Below are 25,433 nucleotides of genomic sequence, written 5' to 3'. Positions count from 1 at the left end.
CAATCTCACAGTTCTTCAGAAAGTTACAGAGAGTTACCAAATGACCCAGCAATCTCACACCCAGGTATGTGGCCAAGAGAAATGAAAACATATGTCCGAGAAAAACTTGTATACAAGAGGTGGAAAAGAATCAAATTACCATCCATTGATGAATGGTTAAATAGAACATCAAACACCCATACAATGGAATGAAGAATTGATCCATGCTACAACATGGATGAACTGCAAAAACATGATGCTAAGTGAAATCCACAAAACACAAAAGATCACATATTTTATGCGTCTATTTATATGAAAGTTCAGAACAGGCAAATCCAGAAAGATAAAAAGCTTACTAATTGCAGAAGGCTGAAGGGGTTGGGGGCATATGGTAGATGATTACTAAAAGGTATGCATGGGGTTTTTTTGGAGTATGAAATCGTTCTTAAATTGGCTGCAGTAATGGTTGCACAACATTGTGGACACAGTAAAACCACTTAACTGCACATTTGAAAAGGGCGAATTATATGGTATTTTAACTACATCTCAATAAAGCTGTTACAAAAAAATTAAATGGGCTAAGAGTTTTTTTTTTTTAAAGAGAGAGAAAAAAGAAGGGAGAGAAAGAAGGCACCTGGTGGCTCAGTTGGTGAAGCATGCAACTCTTGATTTTGACTCAGGTCATGATCTCAGGATTGTGGGATCAAGCCCCATAACAAGCTCCATGCTCAGTATGGAGTCTGCTAGAGATTGCCTCCCCCTCTGTGCCTCCCACGCCCCACTCACATACTAAATAAATAAATCTTTATAAAATGTTTACAATGGCATATTAAAAAAAAAGGAGAGAAGGCTCTCAAAAATCCACACTACTATGCACAACTATGTGGCTGCCTCTCCCTCTGGATAGCAGAACAGATGTGTATCTAAAAAGAGTAAAACATAAGGCCTTTGAACTAGGGAATACCAGATCCAGTTGAAGACAGAGTACCGTACTGAAAGCAAAGAGATTACTTGAATATTTATGTATCAAATTAAAGACTCTCACCCTTTTCCCCCAACTTGGCTACCAGAACATTGACAACCAGATCCTTATTCACCAGGTAGCAGACTGGGGAATCTGACCAGCCTGAGAAAGAATATCTAAAGATATAGATGTGGGGATTCCACCAAGGAAACACCTTGACATAATCACTCAACAGTGAGAACCATGGTCAATTAATCCACAAGTGCACAAGATACTTCCAATGAACTTTTTATTCTAGTGCTTTCTCTTAAGATAAGTGGACAAACAAATATCACTAGACATTTGAGGAAAGTATCTAACATGAGTGACAGGAACAAAACAAAGAAAAAGAAAACACAAAACCAATCTAAAGACAACAGAAATCATGCAAGAAGGAAAAAAATATACTTAAAAGGAAAATCTATTATTATTACTCTCATATAAATAAGTGAAGATACTGAATTCATGAAACAAAAACAGGGATCTACTGAAAGGAACATGGAGAGAACAAAAAAGGGTACAGGCTCTTCAAATTGAAAAACTTAATGGTGGAAACAAAACCCTCACTAAAAGGACTGAAAGATGAATTCCAGAAAACAGAACAGGACAAAAAGCCAGAAAATAGGAAAGATAAGAGAATTAGAGGACTGGTCAAGGACATCAAACATCTCTACAATAGGAATTCCAGAAAGAGAGAATAGAAAAAATACTGGAGAAAACCAAAGAAAAAAATCCAACTAAGTTTGGACAAGAGTTTCCAAATTCAAAGGGATCACCATAAGGCTAACATAATAGATGAAAATAGTGCCAACGTCATGGCACAGCGCTGAAATTTCAGAACCCTAAGGATAAAAATGTTCCCATAAGCTTTCAGAGAGAGGACAAAAATGGGTTACACAAAGGATTAAAAATCAAAATGGCATCAGATTTCTTAACAGCAACACTGGAAGCCAGAAGACAAATTCTGAGGAAAATGGTTTCTTATATAGAATTCTATACCCAGCCAAGCTAGCAATCAAGTGTTAGGGTAGACTTTTGTACACATGGAAGCTCTCAAAACTTTTACCTATCAGGCACACTTTCTCAGCAGACCTACTGGAGAATATGTTCCATAAAATAAGTAAGTGAAATAAGGAAAAAAAATATGACACCAAGGAAACAGGAGAGCCTATCCCAAAAGTTATATTCATCAAGATCCCAGGTTGTGGGACCTGTGCAACAGGTCTAGTGAGTCTCAATGAACAGATCAGAAAAATCCAAGAGAGATTAATTCAAAATAAAATTCAGAGAAAAGGGAGTATGTTTAATACACTAAGAAGAGATTTATGTAACTCTCATTACTAGGAGAGTTTAGAGTACATTAGGGGAAAGTACCTAAAAAATTAAGTGAAGGGCGCCTGGGTGGCTTAGGTGGTTAAGTACTCAACTCTTGATTTCAGCTCAGGTCATGATCATAAGGTTGTGAGATCCAGCGGTCCATGCTCAGTGCAGAGTCTGCTTCTCTCCCCCTGCCCCTCCCCCCACTCATGCACATGCTGTCTCTCAAAAGTCATTAAAAATAAACAAAATTTTAAAAAATTAAAAATTAAGTGAGTAAAAATGATAATTACAAGAAAAACAAAAAGGATGGAAATGCAACCATCTTATATCACAGGATTCATCTGAGCAGAGGAATTACATAGTCTTAATAATTTAACCTGTATATCTATACAACTAAACTTATAAACATACTGAATGTTTTGGAGGAAAAGGAGTATATGTATGTATCCAGTGGTGAGACGGGGCAGTGAAGAGGGCTAAAGCAGCAATATAAATATGTTATTTGGAAACACGGAGGTAAACAGCAAAGGAAGTCACTAGCATCTGTGAAGCAGCATATATATTTTTGTACATGTGCATATGTGTGCGCACATGTGTGTTTTGTGGCAGGGTCAAATTGTTCTCTGATATGTATTATATATAACTTAGAATAGAAAATGAATTTTTAAGAAATATCCCAGTATATTCTAGAAGGACTATATACAATACCTGAATATACTATACCTGGAAAAAGGCGCATTCTGAATACTTCTTCCAAATTGCCTCTGATCTGGGTTTATTCTGACAGTATTTTGCATACATCTGAAAATTATCTTTCTGTGATAAAAAGCAAATTCAAATGTATTACCAATTTGTGAACATATACTTTTCTTACCAAGAAAGGCTGAGCAAAAAAAAAGAAAGAAAGAAAGAAAGAAAGAAAGAAAGGAAGGAAGGAAGGAAGGAAGGAAGGAAGGAAGGCTGAGCAAGAATGAGTGCAGCCAAGCATTATAGGGAATGTGGCCTAAAGGCACTGGCAGCTGGGCAGGATCCCCCTTTGTACTCCAAGAAAAGCATGCCCACCAGACTGAGTAGAGGGGCACAAATTATCCCAGTAATTTCATAACTTTTACTTACTCAGTCTTAGAGAGAAAAGCCTTCTCTGACTGAATCATAAAAACAGATGAATTTTTCTCATAAGTATGAGCTAATAGGGTACAAAGAAACATGCTCTTTCCATGTTATTATTCTCTCATTTCCCTAGTGAATGAACTTGGAGCTAACTTCCAAGGTCCTTGGTTCATCACTGGGATATCATCATCATATCATAACCCTGCTAGGCATCTGCCTATGTTATTCTCTCTGCTTGGAATCATCTCTCTTTGACTCTTTAACATGCTTCTCATGAGTCATCTCTTCTAGAAAGCCATCATTTATACCTCCTATCTACATAAGATGCCCCTCTTCTCAGCTCCTACAGGATTCTTTGTATCTCCTTGATATAGTACAACTCACACTCTATACAATGATTTTTCCCTCTTTTTCTATGGTCTTGGTCTTGCTATCCACATTGCCTAGCACAGTGCTTGATGTATAGTAAGGGTTCAGTAGATGGGTACTGAATGAATGAACATATTGACAGGCATTTATTAAACCAATACTGGTTGCCAATAAACTCTGCTCACCTTATAAGACATACAAAGATATATAGGATATGGACCTTGCCTCAAAGAGTTTTACATCTAGTTGGAGACAGAATTCATAAATATGTGTAAATGTATAGCAAATATAAAATCCCCAATGAGTAGCAAAGACATGAAGTACTACAAGAGTCCAAAGGAAAGAGACTGATGTTGCTTACGGAAGTCAGGGAAGAATCTGGCTATCATTCAAATGTGTTTAAAATCAGAATATACTGGGAAAGGTAATGACAAACAATTTTTTCTTAACCTTATATTCTGAGTCCATTAACGCTCTGTGGGATAAGACATCTATTCGGAAGCTTTCAATGATCACCATTATCAAATTGATTCTCAAATCAACATGGAACCGATTTTTCAGGAAGAGGAAGTAGATAAGCAAAGAATATTCTAAGAAAAAATTCTAATGGAGGAGAGTATGATTATAAAGCCTGGGAAGTCAATTGTTCTAAGCCTTCTCTTGAGACATGGAGAAATGAGCCTCCCTGAATGATCTCGTAGAATAAAAAGAACAGACAGCCCTCTGTTTCACAAAGTTCCTGTGACAGATACTCTGGTGTCTGAAAGTCAGACCACATTTGATTCTGACTTTACATGCATTAAAGGGGAATTCCATGGCATCTTGGAGGCTAAAAATTAACCAAACCAAGAATGGTTGTGTGAAGATGATTCCGAGTCTCACATCTTCCTAGCCAGAATGGTCCCTGGACTCCTGGGATCACCCAAAGGTCAGTGGTCACAAGCTGAGCCATTGAAGCATTTGATACCACAGAAGACAATGGCCATTTGCATGCTCTAGATACTCCACTGCAACAACTTCTATAACAAAACTTGGTTTAACATTAAAGACTTGCTGGAGTGATGTGTCTCCTCCAAAAACATAAAGACATAAAAAACAATACCTAAAAAAAAAAATACCTACTTTGTCTTGAAATCTGGTCCTATAAAATAAGCTGCTATTTTAGTGGCCCATATTTATATATTTTAAAATAATAATTAACAAACCCTTTCCAGGAAACAAGGTCCCACTCTTTCTGGAGCGTCAACGCAATCTTCCAGACTGTTCAAGAAAATGCTGTGAAAATTTCAAAGAAAAAAATAATTTTATGTGAAATATAAGCCATTGGTCAATAACCATTTAAATAATATGATGAAAAAGAAAATTCAATTCAGTAATTACATACTTGTTATGGAATTCATATATTTCTGCCATATTTCCAAAGAGAATATCTTTTTTATTTCTCAGAAGAGGTGGCATAAGATCAAACATCTCAGGATTATCCATCTCGGCTCTATAGCCCTACCCAAAAGAAATACATTTATTCATTAAAAAAAATATTCACATTATCATTTGTTTGGGCCACCAAACTACAGATACAGCAGAATGTATAGGGGATGAGTGGGTAAAGCTGTTGGTAACTTTAACAATCAAATCTTCCAGTACCCAAAGTTATCCATTTTTTTATATTTTATGTTTTTATTTTTAGAAAGCAAGACAAGGGAATCATGGTTTCCCACTCAACAGATAGAATAAAAGTGATTCTCTGGCCTTAGGGATAGCTTATAATGTAGGGAAACAAAATAGAAACCAAGCATGAAAAATTATATTACAGGTCATTAACCTCTCCTTAAACTGGCAATAAGTGTTTAGGTTTTTCAGACCAAATTAATATTATGACCTTTGTATCAAATGAATGTTTTTCTCCTACTTTTAGTTCCTTACATCACAATCTCTAAATAGCACCCTGGGAATAATTATAATGATCTGCTGGATCTGGATCTCTAAGAAGATAGCTTATCTCGTCTATAATAAAATCTGAGTTCCACAATTCTCACTACTCCAGGAGAACCTGAATTTGCACATTTCACACGCATGCAGCCTCAAACAATGGGAGAAATATCGCTGCTGGCTTGTGACAATCAGGGAAAAAGGCAGAAAGAGAAGACTCAAGACCTCCTAATGAATGTAACAGGAGAACATTTGGGCCAAGATGGGAAAATATATTTTGAGTCACTTACCAACAAAACAGTAAACAGCTCACGAACATACACCCTCTCTGTCTGTATCAGCTCATTCAGGACATGGCTAAAGTGAAAAGGCAATATTTAAATCAGTTATTTTTTGCTTTAGAATTGTATTGTGACCTTTCAAATCATTCTCATTATAAATAGTCTAAGGCAAAAATTGTTAATGCGTAGGAACTACCAATGGTTTTGGTTTTATCATCAAAATACAAAATTAATTATATGGTTTCTAGAATAAGTACCACCCACAAGACTCTTTAAAATACATTTAGAAGAAAGGAAAAGGGCTCAGGACTTATTTTTAAATAAAAAAGCAACCCACTTTATTTCTATCTGACTAAGCTTAAGAATCAATTTACTGGATGCCTGGGTGGCTCAGTGTGTTAAGCATCTGCCTTTGGCTCAGGTCATGATCCTGGGGTCCTGGGATCGAGCCCCACATCGGGCTGTCCTGTTCAGTGGGGAGTCTGCTTCTCCCTCCTCCTCTGCCCCCTGCTCCAGCCCCCAGCTCGTGCTTGCACTCTCAAAGAAATTTTTTAAAAATATTTTTTTAAAAAAAGAATCAATTTACTGAAAACTCAAAAGTGTATTCTTAAAAGTTTGGTAAATTTTTTTTGTAGGTCAGTGGGGGAGAGCACAGTTTCTCTAGCTCTCTCTCTCTCAAAAAAATAATGACATTAACATCTTAGGCCCAATTTTCCCTTTTTCCAGTAATGTTCTGAAATTTTCCAAGACATGAAATGGATTTATTTTTTTTTAATTTTTATTTATTTATGATAGTCACAGAGAGAGAGAGAGAGAGAGGCAGAGACACAGGCAGAGGGAGAAGCAGGCTCCATGCACCGGGAGCCCGACGTGGGATTTGATCCCGGGTCTCCAGGATCGCGCCCTGGGCCAAAGGCAGGCGCTAAACCACTGCGCCACCCAGGGATCCCGAAATGGATTTATTATACTGGTTTCCCTAAATATAGCTCATACCTATACTCCTGTAGTAATTACTTTATGGTCTCTTTAAAATAAAATACATTTCCTTCCAACGTGATTTCTAATTGACATCGTATTTAAAATTCATCTCCTCACTCTCCAATATGGGTAACTCATTTAATTTAACGTCTACCTTTATCCTCCTTTTATTTTTACATTTTTAGGCATTAACATTATTTGAATATCTATCTCCATACAACTCTAGGATATAAAATTTTAAAGGTGAATATTCTTGGGACGTCTAAGGGGCTCAGTTGGTGAAGTATCCAATTCTTGGTTTCAGCTCAGGTCATGATCTCAGGGTCCTGGGATCAAGCCCTGCCTCAGGTTTCGTGCTCAACAGGGAGTTTGTTTCTCCCACTTCCTCTACCCCTCCCCTCGCTCATTCTCTCTCTATATCTCAAATAATTTTTTTTTAATTTGTGGGGGGTTTTTTTGTTCTTACCATTGAGTTGTAAGAGTTCTTTTTAAAAATTTATTTATTTACTTACTTACTTCTTTATTTGACAGAGAGAGAGGGAGAAAGCAAGCAAGCAAGCAGGGGAAGGGGCAGAGGGAATCTCAAGTAGAATCTCAAACAGATTCCATGCTGAGCACAGAGCCGGATGCGAGGGTAGATCTCACAACCTTGAGATCATGACCTGAGCCAAAATCGTGAGTCAGTCACTTAACTGACTGAGCCACCCAGGCGCCCCAAATAAAATCTTTAAAAAAAAAAAAAAGATGAAGATTCTTATGTCTAGAATAGAAACATAATTTTATAAAAGTAAACAAAACAATGATTACTGTTAACATTTATAAAATAACATTGGATATCAACCCTTGTAGTTTTTGAAACACTGTCTCATGCACTTTTACAAAAGAGGAAATGAAGATTCTGGAAAACTCTAGTTAATTTTCAAGTCACACAAACAAAGCATAGGTTAGCCAGGCCTAATTCCAGGACTTCTAACACCTCATCTAGTGTTCTTTTCATCCCACCTAACAGAACCCCATTTTGTGATTTCAAAATACAAGCACATTCGCCTTTAACACTGAATCAGAGATTCCTACTGGTAGACGTGTATATGAGTGTATGTCAATAAAGAAAAATACTTCTGTAAAACATCCAAGCTATTGTCATTGTCCAAACTGGAGGATTGACCAGAACTTCTCTTCTCCCGACAATCATGCACCACTTCAATCTGAAATGATGAAAATAAAAGTTAAATTAGCATCTATGTAGGTATAGTTCTTCTTGAAGGAAATCTAGGTCAAATTAAGTTTTCTCTAGGTCCTGTGTAGATAACTTGAAAAATAACCCTAGGATTATTTTTTTAGAAATACCTTTGATATGTACTCATAAAAAATTATTTGAGTTGCCAAAGAGGACAGACTTAAGGTACTAATTCAAATTTATTTTACGCTTGGGTGACTCAGTCAGTTAAGCATCTGACTCTTGATCTTGGTTCAGATCATGATCTCAGGGTCATGAGATGGAGCCCCAAGTCGTGCTCCACACTAGGCTGGAGTCTGCTTAAGATTCTCTCTCTCCCTCTCCTTCTGCCTCTCCCACCACACCCCACCACCACCCCACCACCCCTGCTTTAGAGCACACTCTAAGAAAAAAAAAGAATTTATTTTACATATTAAGTAATTTCTCATTTATTTGGCATTTGGGGGGAGTGAGGTTAATTTATAAAAAGTTTAATTTCTAGATAACTAAAGCTTATTCATTGAAGAAAAAAAAAACCAGCTTTTTAACCTTAATGATTTTTAATGGAAATTTTCTAGGAAATATTACATGATTCCTTGAGTTCTCTAACCAAGGCTACACAACATCACTGACCCTCTTTCTAATGATTCAGTGGTATCATCAGGAACATGAATGATGTGATAAAATCTTTTTTTTTGATGTGATAAAATCTAATAACTTGTAGGTAACTGTCTATTCTTTCTTAAAATGGCTGTAACCTGTTGATGTCATCTCTGCTCTCTGCCACATGTTGGCTTTTGCTACAAGTGACTTCCTAGATCCTAACCCACCATCTTATTTTTTTTATTATTTTTTTTTATTTTGAAGACTCTACAGGAATTGGACTGGCCTACTGAGTCAGCTACATGAGATCCGTGATGGTTATTTGTTCTTCAGAAGCCTTAGAAGTATCTTCCAGGGATCCTGGCTGTATTGGACTTTGGAGACTACAAAATGCCTGAACTCCAAGTAAATGTAGCATTACTATGTAGAGCCCAAAATGAAGTACAGGATCTGTCAGCTAAAAAGCATTTCCACAAAACATCACAAACACATCATGTGGAAAGGCACAAACATTAATTGACTACTTCCTATATATTATGCAGGCACAATTATAGGTACTTAACACGGATCATAGTATCCAACCTTCCCAGCAATTTAGCAAGCTATGGCATACTTATCCTCACTTTATATATGGGAAATCAGAGGCTCAGAGAAGTTTAGCAACTGGGCCAAGGTCACATACCTAATAAGTGATGAAACACAGTCAAGCTCATGGTGGCCACCATTATGCTCCCTCCTTAAGAATATGTTTTGATTTGCTCTATCTGAATGTACCAACAGTTATCATTTTAATACTATAACACAGGTTGATAATGCTGCATAGTTTTTCACTCATCAGATAAGTATGCATCATTTACTCCTAGCAAGTTTCTGAAATACAAGTTTGGAAAGTTTCGAAACATAAATATTTATGTTTAAATGCCTAAGGATTGTGCAAATTGACTTGAAGTGGAAGAATGTGTGCATTTTGGAACTGGGTTCACCAGCTAGAAATCTCCCCAAGAAAATGTACAGACCCACAGCCTATTTTTCCCCTGGGATATGCAAATGGAATAAATCCACGTAGAGGAATGTTAAGGTGTCATGAGTGGAAACTGGAACCGAAAGACCTGTTAAGACTAGGGATAGGACACTTGGGTGGCTCAGTGGTTGGGTGCTTGCCTTTGGCTCAGGGCATGGTCCTGTGGGTCCCAGATTGAGTCCTGCATCCGGCTCCCTGTGAGGAGCCTGCTTCTCCCTCTGCCTGTATCTCTGCCTCTCTCTCTGTCTCTCATGAATAAATAATAAACTCTTTTAAAAAAAGACTATGGAATTTGGTACTCAGCCTATTTCCTTCTTGAAAACAGAAGTTGTAGCTGGACAACATGATAACCAGGCATGATATATATCAGTATAGGTCACTCACTAGCCTGCCAATCATGATATACAACACTTAGAATGCCACCATATGCCCCGCTTTATTTGAAAATGCTTCCCAAATATAATCTTATTTTTATACTAACTCTATGATGAGGGTGTTCTGTTATTATCCTCATTTTGTAGATAAGGAAATGGAGTTCCAGAGAACTTACCCAAGATTATATGCCCAGTAACTGACGGAGTTGGGATTAAAAGCCAGGTAGTCTCTACAGTTGCTCAACAATCTCTATCACTGCTATACTACCTCTTGGATATCTACCTTCTTGTCCTTAGTTACCATCAAGAAGACACAAGGAAAATGTAGGGCCCTACAGCTGTGATGAGGCTACTCTGCAGATATCAGAATATCATGGAAAACTGAGAAGGAGACTGGTATCTATCAAGAAACTAATAGATGTCTTTTTTGAGCCCAGAGTACGGACCATTAGAACCTGTCCTTCGTCCATGTTTCATACTTGCAGGAATGTAATCAATTATGAAAGAAATCTTTTGTAGAAAGGTGCAATACTTATTTAAGTTTATTGAGGTGGGGTGGAGGAAAGAGAAGCTGGGACGTATAGATGTTTTAGAGAAATTAATTCTGAACTTGAGCCAAGACTTAAGAAACTGCTCATGCACCTGGGGATATGCCAGCACTGCAATTAGACCCTGTGCAGCAGCAGCTTTTTCTTTTAGATTAAATAGGCTTTCAAACACACAATGTTGGTTTAGTGGATTAAAAATATGGTTGAGGCCTCCATACCAATTCTGCAACTACAGCAATAAACTCAATTTTGAATTAATTAATGGTATTTACTTTTAAGTTGCTCTGATTTTGTCTCCAAGTCTTCTTTCCTAGTAGAAAAATATGAAAGAGGAATTTCAAACCAGAATTAAAATCAACACTTTTAATTAAAATGCATGCATGTTTATTAAATAGAGAGCTATGAATATTCTAACATATTTATATTAGTATTTTTAAATCACACCATACAAAACAGTTGAGTGGTTAGTTTCATCTATATGATTTCAACTTCTTATTGAGCACCATTTTGCCATGTATTCACCCATTCTCTGACTCATCAAACATTCGCTTGATTGCCAAGCAAGCACGAAGGTTAAGTGTTAGTATTCATAATTATTTGTAGATTTAGTATTCATTTTGACATATAAGCATTTAATCAGATTGTAGCTCACAGACTAACTATATCAAAAAGAGTTCTAAAAAATCTGAATGTAACTAATAATTAGAGCATCTAACATTTATTTGGCACCTACTACATGCCAGACAGCTCTAAGCCCTACACATCCATTTTGGTTTTTCATCCTCAAATCAACATTAACACATAAGTACTATTTCCATTCCCATTTTATAGATAAGTAAGTGAGGTTAGTATCTTGTCCAAGAAGCAGAGGCAGTGTTCAAATCTGCGTAGTCTACTGTCAGAATATGCGCTTCTAACAACTATATAAAACAATTCCGAGGCATATTAAAATGCTAAAAACAAAACAACTTCATCAGAATTCCAAGCTTTAATCTTTCTGTTCTTCCTGTTTAATCTCTCCTTTTCTTTTTTTTTAACATGTTGAAAGTGAAGTTACCTGTCTTTTTTGTAAGTTTGTTTGTTTTTAGTAATCTCTACATCCAATGGGGGGCTCAAGCTTACGACCTGATATCAAGAATTGTAGGCTCTTCTGACTGACCCAGCCAGACACCCCTCCTTTTCTTTGTTTAATCTTTTCTGTTCTGTTTACAATGGGTGAGCCCCTATATTATTAAGGAAGGAGTTGAATGTCCCTACAAACCCCAGGGCATGGTCCAGTGTAAGACTAGGTCATTCACATTCCTTATTTTCAGAGTTGCTAAAAAGGCTGCCACTCACACAGGCTGCACGGGTCTCATCTCTCTATGCAAGAAATACACTTTTTGCCCTTTCCTCCTTGGTAGGAACTGCTGCAAGGCACAATCAGGGAAAGGCTATGCTGTTATGTGCTCTAAATTTTATACTTCACTTTAATTATTTAAAAATATATTTTAGGGTTGCCCAGATGGTTCGGTCAGTTAAGCATCTGCCTTCAGCTCAGATCATAATCCTGGGGTTCTGGGATCAAGCCTGGTGTCAGGCTCCCTGCTCGGTGGGAAGGCTGTTTCTCCCTCTCCCTCTGCCCTCTCCCCTGCTTGTGCACACTCTCTCTCTCTCTGTCAAATCAATCAATAAAATCTTTTAATATGTATATTTTAGGGACCCTTGGCTCACTCATCAGAAGAGCATGCAACTCTTGATCTTGTCAGGCCCCATGTTGGGTGTAGAGATTACTTAAATAAATAAACTTTAAAAAACTTTTTTAAAAGAGTGAAAATAAAAATATATTTCACAGGGGCTCACACTGGCCCAGTTAGTAGCATATGCAACTCTTGATCTAAGAGTCATGAGTTCAAGCCCCATGCTGGGTGTGGAGCCTACTTAAAATACATACATACATACATACATATATATGTATGTATTTTAAGTACCGAATATAGCATAATGTATAGAGATATTGAATCACTACGTTGTACATCTGAAACTAAAGTAACCTTGGTGTCAACTACACTCAAATTTTAAAATTTTTAAAAATATTTTATATCCAAGTTTTATGTTATAAATCATATGTGTAAATATATAAGTTAGACTTAGTGGCATTTACCACATAAAATCAATTTCTCACTAAAAACTGATGTTCACCACTTTAAAGACACCTGATACACAGAGCTCCAAACTTATTTATAAAGGTAACTGAGGGAGCCTTACTAATTAGCTTTACTCATTAATTATTTGCAACTCTATTAAGAGCTGAAAAAGGAACATATGCACAACTCATGAGGAACGCAGCTTTTTCTGAAAAGCAAGGTAGAGAAATTCATTCTTTGAATGACATAGAGATATCTACAATTATGGAGCACCTGTACTATATGCGAAGCTCTGTGTTTGGTGCTGGGACAAAAACATGAACTGCACACAGTCCCTGTCCTAGTGGAGTTTACAGTCTACCAAAAGAGATGGCTTGTTACCACACAGCATGATCACTCAACCAAAAGGGGTGCCCAGGAGGGGCCAAGGTGGGCGAGCTTACCTGAAGCAGGTGGACTAGGGACAAGAAATGTGATGGAGGAAAAGAAGCCAGCAGAGGGGAGAGGGAGAGGGAAGGGAATAGTGTCCCAGAGAGAGATCGGTATGGTAAAGTCCAACAGGCAAGATGAGGCATTTGAAACAGAAAAGTAGGGAACCGGGGAGACAGCTGCAGTTGTCAAGGCAACAGGTGACATTAGCCTGGATGAAGGTAGTGGCAGCGAGCAGCAGCGGTGAGGATGGAAAGAGGTGGATTCTGTGACTGATTAAGGGGGGGGGGGCATTTGTGCAAAGGGGAAGCCAGTGTCCCAGGCGGAGACGAGCGGGGGCATGACAGTACTATTCACTGGGATAAGGAACCCAGGAGGAGTTTGCAGGAGAGGCTATCAGGTGGGGGTACGTGTGCAGTCTGTGCTGCGGTAAGAAATTCAAGGCCGCAGATGGTAAACGCAGGTCTGAAGCTTATGAGAAAGATGCAGACTAGAGCTAGTTTTGGGAGTTCAAACTACACTTTACCCCCCACAATGTTCTTCACTAACTTCCCTCTGTAGTAAATATTACTTCGGGTGTTAAGTGGCCAACTCTTGATGTTGGCTCAGGTCCTGATCTCAGGATGGTGAGATGGAGCCCCGAGGGAGGTTAGGGTTCTGTGCTCAGCGTGGCATCTGTTTGAGATTCTTTCCCTCGGCCCCTCCCTCTGCTCCTCCCTCTGGTCGCACCCCACCTCTCAAAAACAAAATAAAATCTTTTTAAAATATAATTCAACAAATATTTACTGTTTCCTGCTAGTTGCCAGGCACTGTGGTAGGTACAGGATTCTGTTTGATGTAAATTAATAAAAATAAACAAACAAAAACAAACAAAACCAGTTTGACTTATTGTAATGAAGATTAACACAATTTGATTTGACCAAATCTTATATATTTGGCCTAGCAATTAGAAGTCTTAAAGAACTATTTAGAGCTGATTGTTATAATCCCCATTACTCACAGAGCAATAGGGTAACATAAACAATGCAGCATAAATGATGCTTTGATTTAATTTAAAAATGATGCTTTTAAGTTATATAAATGATGGAAAATCATTTATCCATCCACATCATTTATTCAGTCAGCTGCCTTCTTCCACATAAATACATTAGGCCATCTTAAATTGAAGAAAATTCAAGCTACTCCCAACAAGTAGTTGTGTGTGGATGACACAAGAGTCCCTAAAATGAAAGAAAGCTTCATTTTTAACATTGCGAATTGTTTTTCTTGGTTTCTTTTTATGAGTGATCATTTGATGAGATTGAGTTTAGAAGCATAAGCTACTTTTCACTAGCTTGTCATTTTCCAAGGTAAGTTTAACGATGAGAGAATATGGATGATTGTTATGAAAAAAGGGAGAAAGTTAATTATAGGCAAAATTCAAGAATGAATTGCTGCTGCTTTTTGGATGTCAAACTGGTTTTTCGCATGTACACGAACTCAGAAAATGTACCGAAGAAAAGTAATAAAGATGGGTACCTCTGGAAAAAAGTTTACATGCTTGAAAGAAAGAGTATCCAACTCCCACTGCAGAAAAAAAGTGTAATGCCATTAAATAAGAATATCAGAAAGGAAAAAAATAAAACAAAATGTACTTCTCGTGATTAATGCCTTCAGAGGAGCTGAGCTTTTTAGAGGACTACAGACCAAGAAACCTTTGTCAGATGGGTGGTCTAGTTTATGCAATACTTCTTATACTTAATAAGTTTTTTTTCTTTTGGTCTTCACAGCAACACTTTCAAGTCAGTAGGAATAGTTATTCTTATTTGACAAACAAGGAAACTAGGCTAAAAGAGGCTAAGTGAACCGTCCCAGCTCACACAGCCAATAAACAGAGCCAAACATCTAACTGAGGTCTGTCTGCTGCTAAGGAATAGAAACCTATCCTATTTTTATTCTCAGAGCTGTTGGTTTGTATTCCCTTATTGGTTTGGGGGGGTTTGTTTTATTCTTTTGCCCAGTATCTTCTTGGTCAATATTCTCCACTTAGGGCACTGTTCATAGTTTTACTTGTGAGTCTATTTTTATTTAAATAACTGTTAACTACCTAATGTTTAGTGTCCCAGCTTAGTGACATGCTTTCGTCACCTCGTTTTTGTGACCCAGGCTGGGCCTGACTGAGGTTTTTATGCTCCTTATGCTTGGTTCAAGCTTTCTCTGAATTTCAAAGCACTTCCCACACATTAATGAAGTCTCTGATCCTCTCAGATCAGATAGACCAAATGCGTCCCAGGTCCACTCGCTCAACTAACTTAGTGCCCCAGAGGCCAAATTAATCTTCCCTAAGAGGCCCTGGCCCCAGACACAGCTCAAGGGCAACTTTGGGCAATAGAATCATCTTACTTCCAGATTAGTTCACCACCACATGCAGGAGAGTTATTTTATCCTACAGAATGTAGAATGGAAATGGATATCACATGGTTAAGGCAGGTCTACAGAGATTAAAACAAAATAAGTGGACTCTAACAGTTAATTACTAGCAAAATTATTCTGTTGACCCACACTTACTTAGAAAAGGCAATCCATTCTATTATCTAAGCCACTCACTTACTAGAAGCGAATAAGAACCAAATAATAATTTATCCACGTAAGTTATAAATATGTGTGTGCATATGCATGCATGTGCCCATGTGTACCAAATTCATACACTTTTCTCCACCTTCTGAAGAAAGGGGTGGGTTTGATGCTTGTAAAATGTTCACACTCATTGCATGGTTCACAGTCTTCAGTCCAGATTTTCTTCATTCTCTACTACACTATATTACTACTATGTTTTACTATTGTATGATAATCTGGACCATGACTCATGCCTCTTTTAACAGTTTAAATGGGACCAAAGATGCTTAAAGATGCTAAAGACTGAAGAATGCATTAGGTATTTACATCAAGAGGAATGATCAACAGCAGAAAAAGAAGACTTTTAAAAAGTGAATGTAAGATACTTTACCATGTTTAGGTGAAAACAGTGATGTTCTAGATCTGATCAAATTGTCGGAAGCAGGCACCACAAACTGGACTGGCTTCACGTGCTTATCTGTCAGGTTCCTGAAACCAGCTTGTTGGTTCTCAAATACACTTCGGATGTGCTCCAGCTTGAGTTGTACGGTCTGCATTTGAACCTGCGGATTGCATGAGACTCCTGAGAAATATTTTCTGAATTGGGGTCATGACAAATCTTATTACATTTCTCAGACTCAGACGGTCAAAAAAGTAATTTAGAGCTTAACGTATAACTAGAAAACATTAGGAAAGCAACAGAAAACAGATTAATGTGCTATCTTCCCACAGTCATAAACCCAGAAGATCTCAACCTAAACAGCTTGAAGAAATTTCTCAAGTAGTCATGAAATAGGTCACTGTGTAAAGTGCTTTATTTACCCTGCATGGCTGGAAGGCATAACGGCTGGAAAAGAAGGCATGTTTAGCACAAGAAAGCCACCAGTTAAGCCCCATTACAGATGTTTGTTACGTGTTAGCCTGCAGGACACTCTATCTTTCCGTGTAGTAAAAAGCTCCTCCTAGACCCTCCTAGATGATTTGAGGCAGTTAGAGATTAGCTTGGTTGCTTCCAGAGAAATCACTTAGTTATTGCTCTGGCCACGTTTCTGATTTTCTGGGGCATCCCCTAAGATCTGCAGCTAAGCATGGTTTTAGATGCTGTTCCAAACTTAAGAGTCAACTACACATTTTGGCAATAAATAGCATCACAAAAGCTCTTAACTACAATGTGGGGAGAGTGCTTCATGACATCTCCAACACGGTGGATCTGAACTGACCCACAGATCTCTCTACCTTGTTAATACCAATGTCTGCTTGCACCCCTCCCCCAAGAAGCCTGAAATCATTTCTTTATCCCTTCATTCTCAAACTGAGTAGGAAAGCCAGATCTGTGTCCACACAGCATCTGTTGGTTGTAACTGCAGCAGGAAGACAAGACATTTGGAGTAGAACGCTCTTGACACAGGCCCAGTATTCTCCTAGAATAGCTTTAGCCCTTTCTCTAAGGATGCGCAAAACAATGTATGTGAGATCTCCTAGTATGTTGAAAAGAGTTGAAAAATAATGGAGTCACAGCTCAAAAAGAACTTATTCTTCATTATGTAGCAAGCATAAAGCCTTGGGGGGGAAAAAAGCCTTGGGATGCTTTTTTTTAAAAGTCTATCCATTTAGTCATTTTTAAGTAATCTACACCCAATGTGGGGCTTAAACCAGTAACCTTGACATCAAGAGGCACATGCTCTACCAACCGAAGCAGCCAGGCGCTCCAAGCCTTTGGATTCTTGGATGCTTCACAGGGGTACTAATATCACCCCTCATCCTTAAGAGAAGCATGTAACTGCAATTTGACATAAAGTTAGCTGTGAAGTAGTAATACTCTTGCCAACACTACTGGAATTACAGTTTTAAAAATATATTCATTTGAAAAAAAAACAGCCTCTTACCTTGAGTTCAGGAGATAAAATTACATCAAATTCATACTGTAGGGTATCAGGATCATAATTTATAAATGGCAAAGCCATTTCAAGAAAATTTTCAATGTCTCGGAGGGCTTTCTGAGCATCTTCTTTAGACTGAAACTTATCTATTTCCTGATTAGCTAGAAGGCATTCTCCTTCATCACAGCACTGACGAGCCTGATGAGCAAATCACACACACACATACACAAAACCATGAATGAATAAATAGAAATATGTTTGTCCTTTTAGGAGTGTTTACCAGCCCTGGCTTCTGTGAATCAGAGTTGTTTTCAGAGTTGTTAAAAATAAAGATATCTGGGTTCTGCCCCCAGAAATTCTGATTCAGTAGCTCTGGGCCTTAAGCCAGGCATTTAGATTTCTGCAGAGCTCCACAGGTATTTCTGATGCACAGCCAAGGTTGGGAAGCACTGTATTTATTTCATAACAAGGAATTCATTCTGCAGTAAAGAGTCTGACCGTACTCGCAACACTAACACTTCAGCTGCATGCTATTTTCCAAAAATCAATAAGTGAAATATGAAAACGCCTCGCAAAACACAAAGTGTAATATAAATGCATAGTGATTGCCAAGGACAAGGATAAAAGTTTCCTTGCCAAAGAAGGAGATGAACTGATTAAAATGTTCATGTTCAGATACAATGTCTATAAATGATATCCTCATTTTACATTCCACTTCCAAGGCCAGATCTCCCCTTCGCTGCCTAATTCTGAAAGGGGCCAGATCTACAAGCCACGGAGGAGTATCTTCCAGTCACTGTTTAATTTCTTATTACGGTAACTATGAAATGTGGAAGGAGTTCTGGCTTTAGCAAAATGCCTCTAGGGCTTTGAAAGGTGCTCTGACTGCAAACTATCACCAGAGGAGAGGATTCAGGGATGTGCCCAAAATAGAAAGGAAGCCATCACAACTGTGATCTCAATATTCAGAAAAGAAGCCAGAATGCTTATAATACTAGACTTGCCATGGATACTGCAAAGGTACCAGTACTAAATAAACATCATCAAAGTCAATGCTTCAACGTCTTACAAATTTAATTCCAAAGCTATCCCAGGCAGACCTTTATCCTATAACCTTAAAAAAAAATTATCTTCCTATTCAGAAATGTACCAGGTCTCATGACACTACCTGCTGCAGCAGCTTATGCATTTTGAAGATCCTGCTGAGCTGTATCCTTTTGGCTTTGATCTCATTAACCAAAATATCAGAAAGGTAACGTAGCTCATTGCACCTCTGGCAGATCAAATCAAGTGCGTAATGGTGATTTGCAGCAAGTCTGTGTCCGTGTAATATCACAAACCGGGCCTTTGCTAACAGATCCTAATTGTGAGAAAGAAGTAAAATAAGAACCGTATGATATCTGTTCAGAGAGAGGAGGGGAAACAAGAAAGCAATTGAGAAGCAAATTGGTTTAGCGAGGCAGAGAGAATGCCAAAAATATGATTTGATGTCATACTTGTGCAGGCTGTAAGAAAGCTTACAGTTACAGTCATTAGCTAGAGCAGTGACGCCACGTATTCCTGGTAACAGAAAAAGAAAATTAACTGGCCTGCTCAGAGTGTGGATGAGGTTGGCTTCTCCTGGTAGGTACAGATTGAGAACAGAACTGCATATATCCAAAGAGGAACACGGGAGACAAATGAAAACTCATGGGTTTCCTACCATCTCAGCTTTGGAAACGTCATGAGTCATCGTCTACCTGGCTGCTTTACATACACGAAGGGGTCTCCGAGTCAAAGGTGATCTCAGCAGCCTTGCCTCCATTCTATCAACTACTGGCATCCCCCCCTCCACCCTGGTCCCCCACTTGCTTCCCGACGCAGTGCCTGAAGCAGTAGGTGGTCAGAAAATATCTGTGGAAGTAAAATAAGAAAATCTAAAGCCCATAATGATGAAGTGCCCAGCCTGCCTGGCTGGAGGGAAACCCAGAGTTAAAGTAGGGAATTTTCATTGTTTGGTTTTTGTTTTTTTACATTTACCCTGCCATGAATTCTTAAGGACTGGGTTCCAGGAGCTCAGGCTCCTTTCCTTTGGTTCTCACAAAGTGTGCTCCTCTGGGTGGGCAGGCTGGCACTTCAGTTGAACCCAAGTCCCTTTCTCTTTAGCTTCCTTCTTTAAAAAAAAAGATTTTATTTATTTATTCATGAGACACAGAGAGAGAGAGAGGTAGAGACACAGGCCAAGGGAGAAACAGGCTCCCTGCAAGGAGCCCAATGTGGGACTTGATCTCAGGACCCCTGGATCACGACCTGAGCCAAAGGCAGACACTCAACCACTGAGCCACCCAGGAGTCCCAGGGAGTTACATTTTTAAAATAGGTATAGTTTCAGATTTGCAAAATGAAAAAGTTCTGGCAATCTATTGCACAACAATATGACTATAGTTGACACTACTGAAATGTACACTTTAAAATGGTTAAGATGGGGGATGCCTGAGTGGCTCAGTCCATTACACGTCCAACTCTTGGTTTTAACTCAGGTCATGATCTCAGGGTTGTGAGATCCAGCCCCACGTGGGGCTCTGTGCTGAGTGTTGGAGCCTGCTTGAGATATTCTCTCTCTCCCTCTGCCCCTTGCTCCAGCTCCCTTTCACTTTCATTCTCTCTCAAAAAAAAATTTCTTTTGAATGGTTAAGATGATAAATTTCATGTTATGTGGGGGTTTTTTGCCACAATTAAACCTAAAAAAAATTTAAAAACAAAACAAAAATAGCAAACAAAAACCTCCAAGCTTCCTTGTTTCCAAGCCAGTTTGCCTTCTCTTTCTACTATGCCACAGAGGTTTATAAACTGCCCCCAAATCACAACGACCTACAAGCATAATTCTAGAGCTGTTCACCACAACTGCTGCCTCTCACATATTGTTTTTATTTTTTAGAAAGATTTTATTTTTATTTATTTGAGAGAGAGAGCATGAGCAGAGTGGAGAGGCAGAGGGAGAGGAAGAAGCAGACTCTCCGCTGAGCAGGGAGCCAGACATGAGGCTCGATCCCAGAACCCTGAGATCCTGACTGGAGCCAAAGGCAGAAGCTTAACCAACTAAGTCACCCAGGCTAGGTTCCTTTCCCTCAAATTTTAGATGGTTACAGTATTCTCATAAATCTGTTTGCAGGGAATGCACCTTAAAAAACGATGGCCTTGTTCTCACATACAAGACAGAAGAGCAAAGGTGGTTTGTTAACTATTAAAGCCATGAGTCCAAGCCTTTAAGACCAGCAAAATGAAAATTGTTGGCTGTTTTGATTACTTATATAATCAGATATCCCAGGTACTGTGCTAAGTGTTTAACCTACAACATCTAAAAGAATCCTCATAATCATTCTGCAAAGTAAGTCACTTCATCCCCAACTTAGAGATAAAGACATTGAGGCTTAGAAAATTTAACCAATATACCCCAAGATCACACAGCTAAGTAAGACTAAGCAGATTTATCTATCTGAATCTATGTTTGGTTCAACTGTACAGCCACATGATAGATATTTAAGGAATTATGCTCTTGTATATTTCCATAATTTCCAAGTACCAAATAGCATTTTTTAAAGATTGTATTTATTTATTTGAGAGAGAGAGAGAGCACGAGCAGGGGGGACAAAAGGAGAGAGAGACAAGCAGATTCCTCGCTGAGTGGGGAGCCTGATGTAGGGCTCAATCCCAGGACTCTAAGATCATGACTTGAGCCAAAGTCAGATGCTTAACCAACTGAGGCATAGAGTGACCCCCAAATGGCATTTTTGATAGACATTTTTCTAGCTTCTTCAAAAGGATTTATGCCATTGTTCCTAATGGTGGACCTGAAACCATTCACATCATGATCTCTGAGGCTACCTATTATAACCACTTGCCACATCTGCAGTGTCACTTCTGGCTCACACTGATCAGAAAAGAATACAGACCAGTATTAATACACCAATTATACAGACTATTGCTATGAAAGGTGGATCATAAGGGTTGATACTACTGAAAAACCTTAAGATGTAACTACTAGAATAAAGAACATCTGATATGTAATCTTACCTGAGAATTTTCATCTAAGTTTTCCAACTTTTTTATTTTTTGTTTTACTTGACCTATGTTCCCGGTTATATCTGCCAATTCTGCTTGTTGGTTTAACATAAGTTCGACTTCACTCACAAGCTATGAATAGGAAAAAAAAAAAAACAACACACAAGTCTTAAAAGCATATATATGTCACCATGAGATACAGATCACATCAGTGAAATTCCAATCCAAGACAAACAACAATACTGATTAGAGGCTACAATGATTTGAAGAAACAATATAACTACAGGACAAGAATTTAGTATGGGTGCAAATTAACATATAAGTGCAGGCACAATGTTCAGGAAGAGTGTTATTTTTGCATGTATGCATTGGGGAGGAGGGAAAGACAAATATCTGGAAGGGCCAAGAGCAACTCGGCCTATTCTTTCTTTAAGGAAGATCTCACGGAGAGCATCACATTTCAAAATCTGTTTGAATCACAGGACAGAAAGGGTTGGTGGTCCCTGAGCCCCGTGTCCAGAGCAAATGAAACACCAAGCAAGTAAGGAAGTCATGGGTGGAAAACAAGCTGGCCACATGCAAGAGAAAAAAGTAGTGAGTTTCCCTTGGACCTGGTAAAGTACTATGAAAGAGACTGCAGGGAGCTTGACCATGTGTGAGTTATTTCCCAGAAGCATCCAACTAGAAGGTACTTTTTTAAATCTTGAAAATAATGTATAATTAAACATGATTTCACTTCATGTATCAGGCTTTTCATAGAAATAAATTACTAGATCGGAAAAGAAAGGTTTTTGTTAGATCGTATTAACTATGGTCAGTATAGGTATATGGTATTTAAAAAAAAATCAAGAAGGAAGAGGGTATTATTTCCTTGGAAAGCTAACCCATAGTCTGAAAGCATTTTATATGTAAAATAAATTACAATAATAAACATCAGGGTGAATGGCAACTTAGTCCTAACTTCTATGTTAGCACTTAAGTGCTTTCTCATAGGAAATTAGTAAGCAAGAAAGACATCTTGGGGAGGTGAGTGGGGGGATGGGGTAACTGGGTGATGGGCATTAAGGAGGGCACATGATGAGTACTGGGTGCTATATGCAACTGATGAATCACTAAATTCTACCCTTGAAACTAACCATATACGGTATGTTAACGAAATTGAATCTAAATAAAAAATTTTTAAAAAGAAAGACATTTTGGCAGGGTTCACTCACATTGGCCCCCTTTTCATCTCTCTCTGGGTATAAATGGGCACCTCGTGAGACTCTATTTCTGGTGATCAAGGAGTAAGAACCTCTGGCATAAAGAAAAAAAATATATAGAAAGGAATGTTTTAACTGACCTCTTGAAAATCCTGCTCAAACTTCCATAGTTGCAAATACTGCTCCATTTTTAGTTGGTGTTTTTCCCAAAATCCATCAAAAGCTATCTCCATATCATGTACTTGAGTCAGCAATCTTAACAAAGAAAAGTCGTTAGAATTCCTTCACAACAACGATTTGTTTTGTAAGTTTGTACATAAACCTGGTCTGGACATTAAGACTTATAGGAAAAAAAAAAGACTTATAGGCAAAGTCAGAGGCCATGACACGTGGTCCATGAAGAGACCGTAGATATCCACAGAAGCTCTTTTACAAACAAGCTAATCTGTGACACAAGTAGGGAAGGTGGTCTCAGATTCCCAGAAGTCCCGGAATATTTTCCACGCTTAACTGACTGCAGCAAAATGCACAATTCCCTTTCAAAAGTATAAAATAAATAACTCTAAACCAAAAGGAGAATACTCACTTATTAACAGTTTGCCAGTCACCATTTATTTGGTGGTGGTGTTCAAGCCTTGAACTGGCAGCGTCTTCAATGCCAGGCACTTCCAGACTTGTGAGGAGGATTTTTCCTTCTTTGGTTACAGCTGTAATATCATTCTATAAAAAGGCACAATGGGATGAATTAGCCTGCTACTACCCTAATCTGAGTGACCTAAAGAGAAGGAAGCATACACCCACAGCATGCAGAAGAGAAACAGCAGTTCTAGAACGTCCTTGACTAAGTACATCAGTACCACAGAACCCAAAACCCATGAGGATCTCCAAGAAGCCTCTGCCTGTTGAGGTAGATGTTGCAACCACTATTTTTATAAGGTCTTTATAGGCAGAAGTACCTCATGCTCTATCTGTAGTCTCCTTCTCTTACTGATAGAAAGTTCTAATTTATTCTATTCTACTAATATTTTTTAATGTGCTCCAATCAAGCAGTAGTAGCATAATGAGAAAGCATACAGTTAAAATAATATTTAGTGCCTTTTCAGATATAGTCAGATGTCTTTCCTACTAATTCTTAATTAATTGTTACCAATCACTGCCTGCCATGAGGATTATGTTACTTCATGTTTGGATTAATTAATTTGTCATGAAGCATATGTTTCTTTCTATTCAGAAGGTCTTAACCTTGGTGGGTAGATTCTTCAGGCATCTAAGAGTGATCTATGACTTCCTTCAGGAGATCCAAGGATCCTCTGAAATGTTAAGCAAAAAATTCAGGTGTACGTGTATTTGTCTGGGAATGGGTTCCAAGACACCACCACCGATATGAATGAGAACATAGGCGTTAAGAGCGAATGTTTATGAAGTACCAACTACATGCCAAACACTGTTGTACAGACATCACATACTCCATTTCATCCTCACAGCGACCCTGCAAGGTATGAATGTATCAACATCAACCTCACTGTGCATGTAAGGTAACTCCAACTCAGAGAGAGAGTAAGCTAGTTCTCCAATCACACAGCTCAGGAGGGACAGAGCTTTCTTTCCTGGAACAGTTTTACTTTTGGATTATGATTCCAAATATCAGTTTCTGTCCTCTTCTTTCTTTGAAAATGTCACCTCAAAAAAAACTAAAATAAAAAGTCACCTCTACATAGAGCTTGTGTCTGTGAGTGCCCCCCACAAGCCTATCATCATGTGAAGGACATGGATTATTATTTTTTAAGATTTTATTTATTTATTTGAGAGAGAGAGCATGAGAGAGAGCGAGCATGAGCAGGGGGGGTGGCAGAGGGAGAGGGAGAAGCAGACTCCCCGCTGAGCAGGGAGCCCAATGTGGGGCTTAAACTCAGGACCCCAGGATCATGACCTAAACTGAAGGCAGAGGCTTAAGAGACTAAGCCACCCAGGTGCCCCTGAAGGACAGGAATTATTATATAGGGTTGCCTGGTACTTCTTTAGATCCTTCTTTCTTCTTTCTTCCTTCTTTCTTCTTCCTTCTTTCTTCTTCTTTCTTCCTTCTTCCTTCTTCCTTCTTCCTTCTTCCTTCTTTCTTCTCCTTCTCCTTCTCCTTCTCCTTCTCCTTCTCCTTCTCCTTCTCCTTCTCCTTCTCCTTCTCCTTCTTCTTCTTCTTCTTCTTCTTCTTGTCATTCTTAAGCTTTCTGGGGAAGGTGAATCCCAAAGTACTTGGTGATTGTCTGAAGTGTGACTCAGAATCCTTCACAAGCCAACACTCCAGACCTAGGGGCAGGAGGGCAAAACCAACTTGCCACCTAAGGTCTACTGTACAAAACATCAAAAACTAGTACTCTGGCTGGTGCCTGGCTGGCTCAGTTGGCAAAGTGTGCAACTCTTGGTCTTGGAGTCATT

At 38.6% G+C, this 25,433-nt stretch overlaps 1 protein-coding gene across 8 annotated transcripts in view; it reads right to left on the bottom strand.

Moving 5' to 3' along the window:
* MCF2 (MCF.2 cell line derived transforming sequence) overlaps nt 1–25,433 on the bottom strand; it is a 100,250-nt gene that overhangs the window by 28,524 nt on the left and 46,293 nt on the right. For 7 of the 8 annotated variants that reach the window (XR_013375194.1, XR_013375195.1, XM_077890155.1 and 4 more), the window contains 13 exons: nt 23,590–23,723; nt 23,144–23,258; nt 21,814–21,933; nt 18,930–19,121; nt 17,768–17,959; nt 16,273–16,444; nt 14,805–14,852; nt 11,004–11,041; nt 8,086–8,174; nt 6,001–6,067; nt 5,166–5,281; nt 4,987–5,056; nt 3,026–3,118 (listed from right to left, as the gene is read on the bottom strand). Coding sequence is in view for 6 of the 8 variants with exons in the window: in XM_077890155.1 (XP_077746281.1) it covers nt 3,026–3,118; nt 4,987–5,056; nt 5,166–5,281; nt 6,001–6,067; nt 8,086–8,174; nt 11,004–11,041; nt 14,805–14,852; nt 16,273–16,444; nt 17,768–17,959; nt 18,930–19,121; nt 21,814–21,933; nt 23,144–23,258; nt 23,590–23,723 (1,446 nt within the window). In the remaining 2 variants the exon portion in view is untranslated. The remainder of the gene's footprint in view (nt 1–3,025; nt 3,119–4,986; nt 5,057–5,165; nt 5,282–6,000; nt 6,068–8,085; nt 8,175–11,003; nt 11,042–14,804; nt 14,853–16,272; nt 16,445–17,767; nt 17,960–18,929; nt 19,122–21,813; nt 21,934–23,143; nt 23,259–23,589; nt 23,724–25,433) is intronic. The other variant, XM_077890157.1, reaches the window with a different exon arrangement.

This window comes from Canis aureus, chromosome X (genome assembly GCF_053574225.1).
Source record: "Canis aureus isolate CA01 chromosome X, VMU_Caureus_v.1.0, whole genome shotgun sequence".
In the NCBI taxonomy this organism is placed as follows: Eukaryota; Metazoa; Chordata; class Mammalia; order Carnivora; family Canidae; genus Canis; species Canis aureus.
Note: the sequence above shows the minus strand (reverse complement) of the source record. Positions and strands in the feature narration are given on the sequence as shown.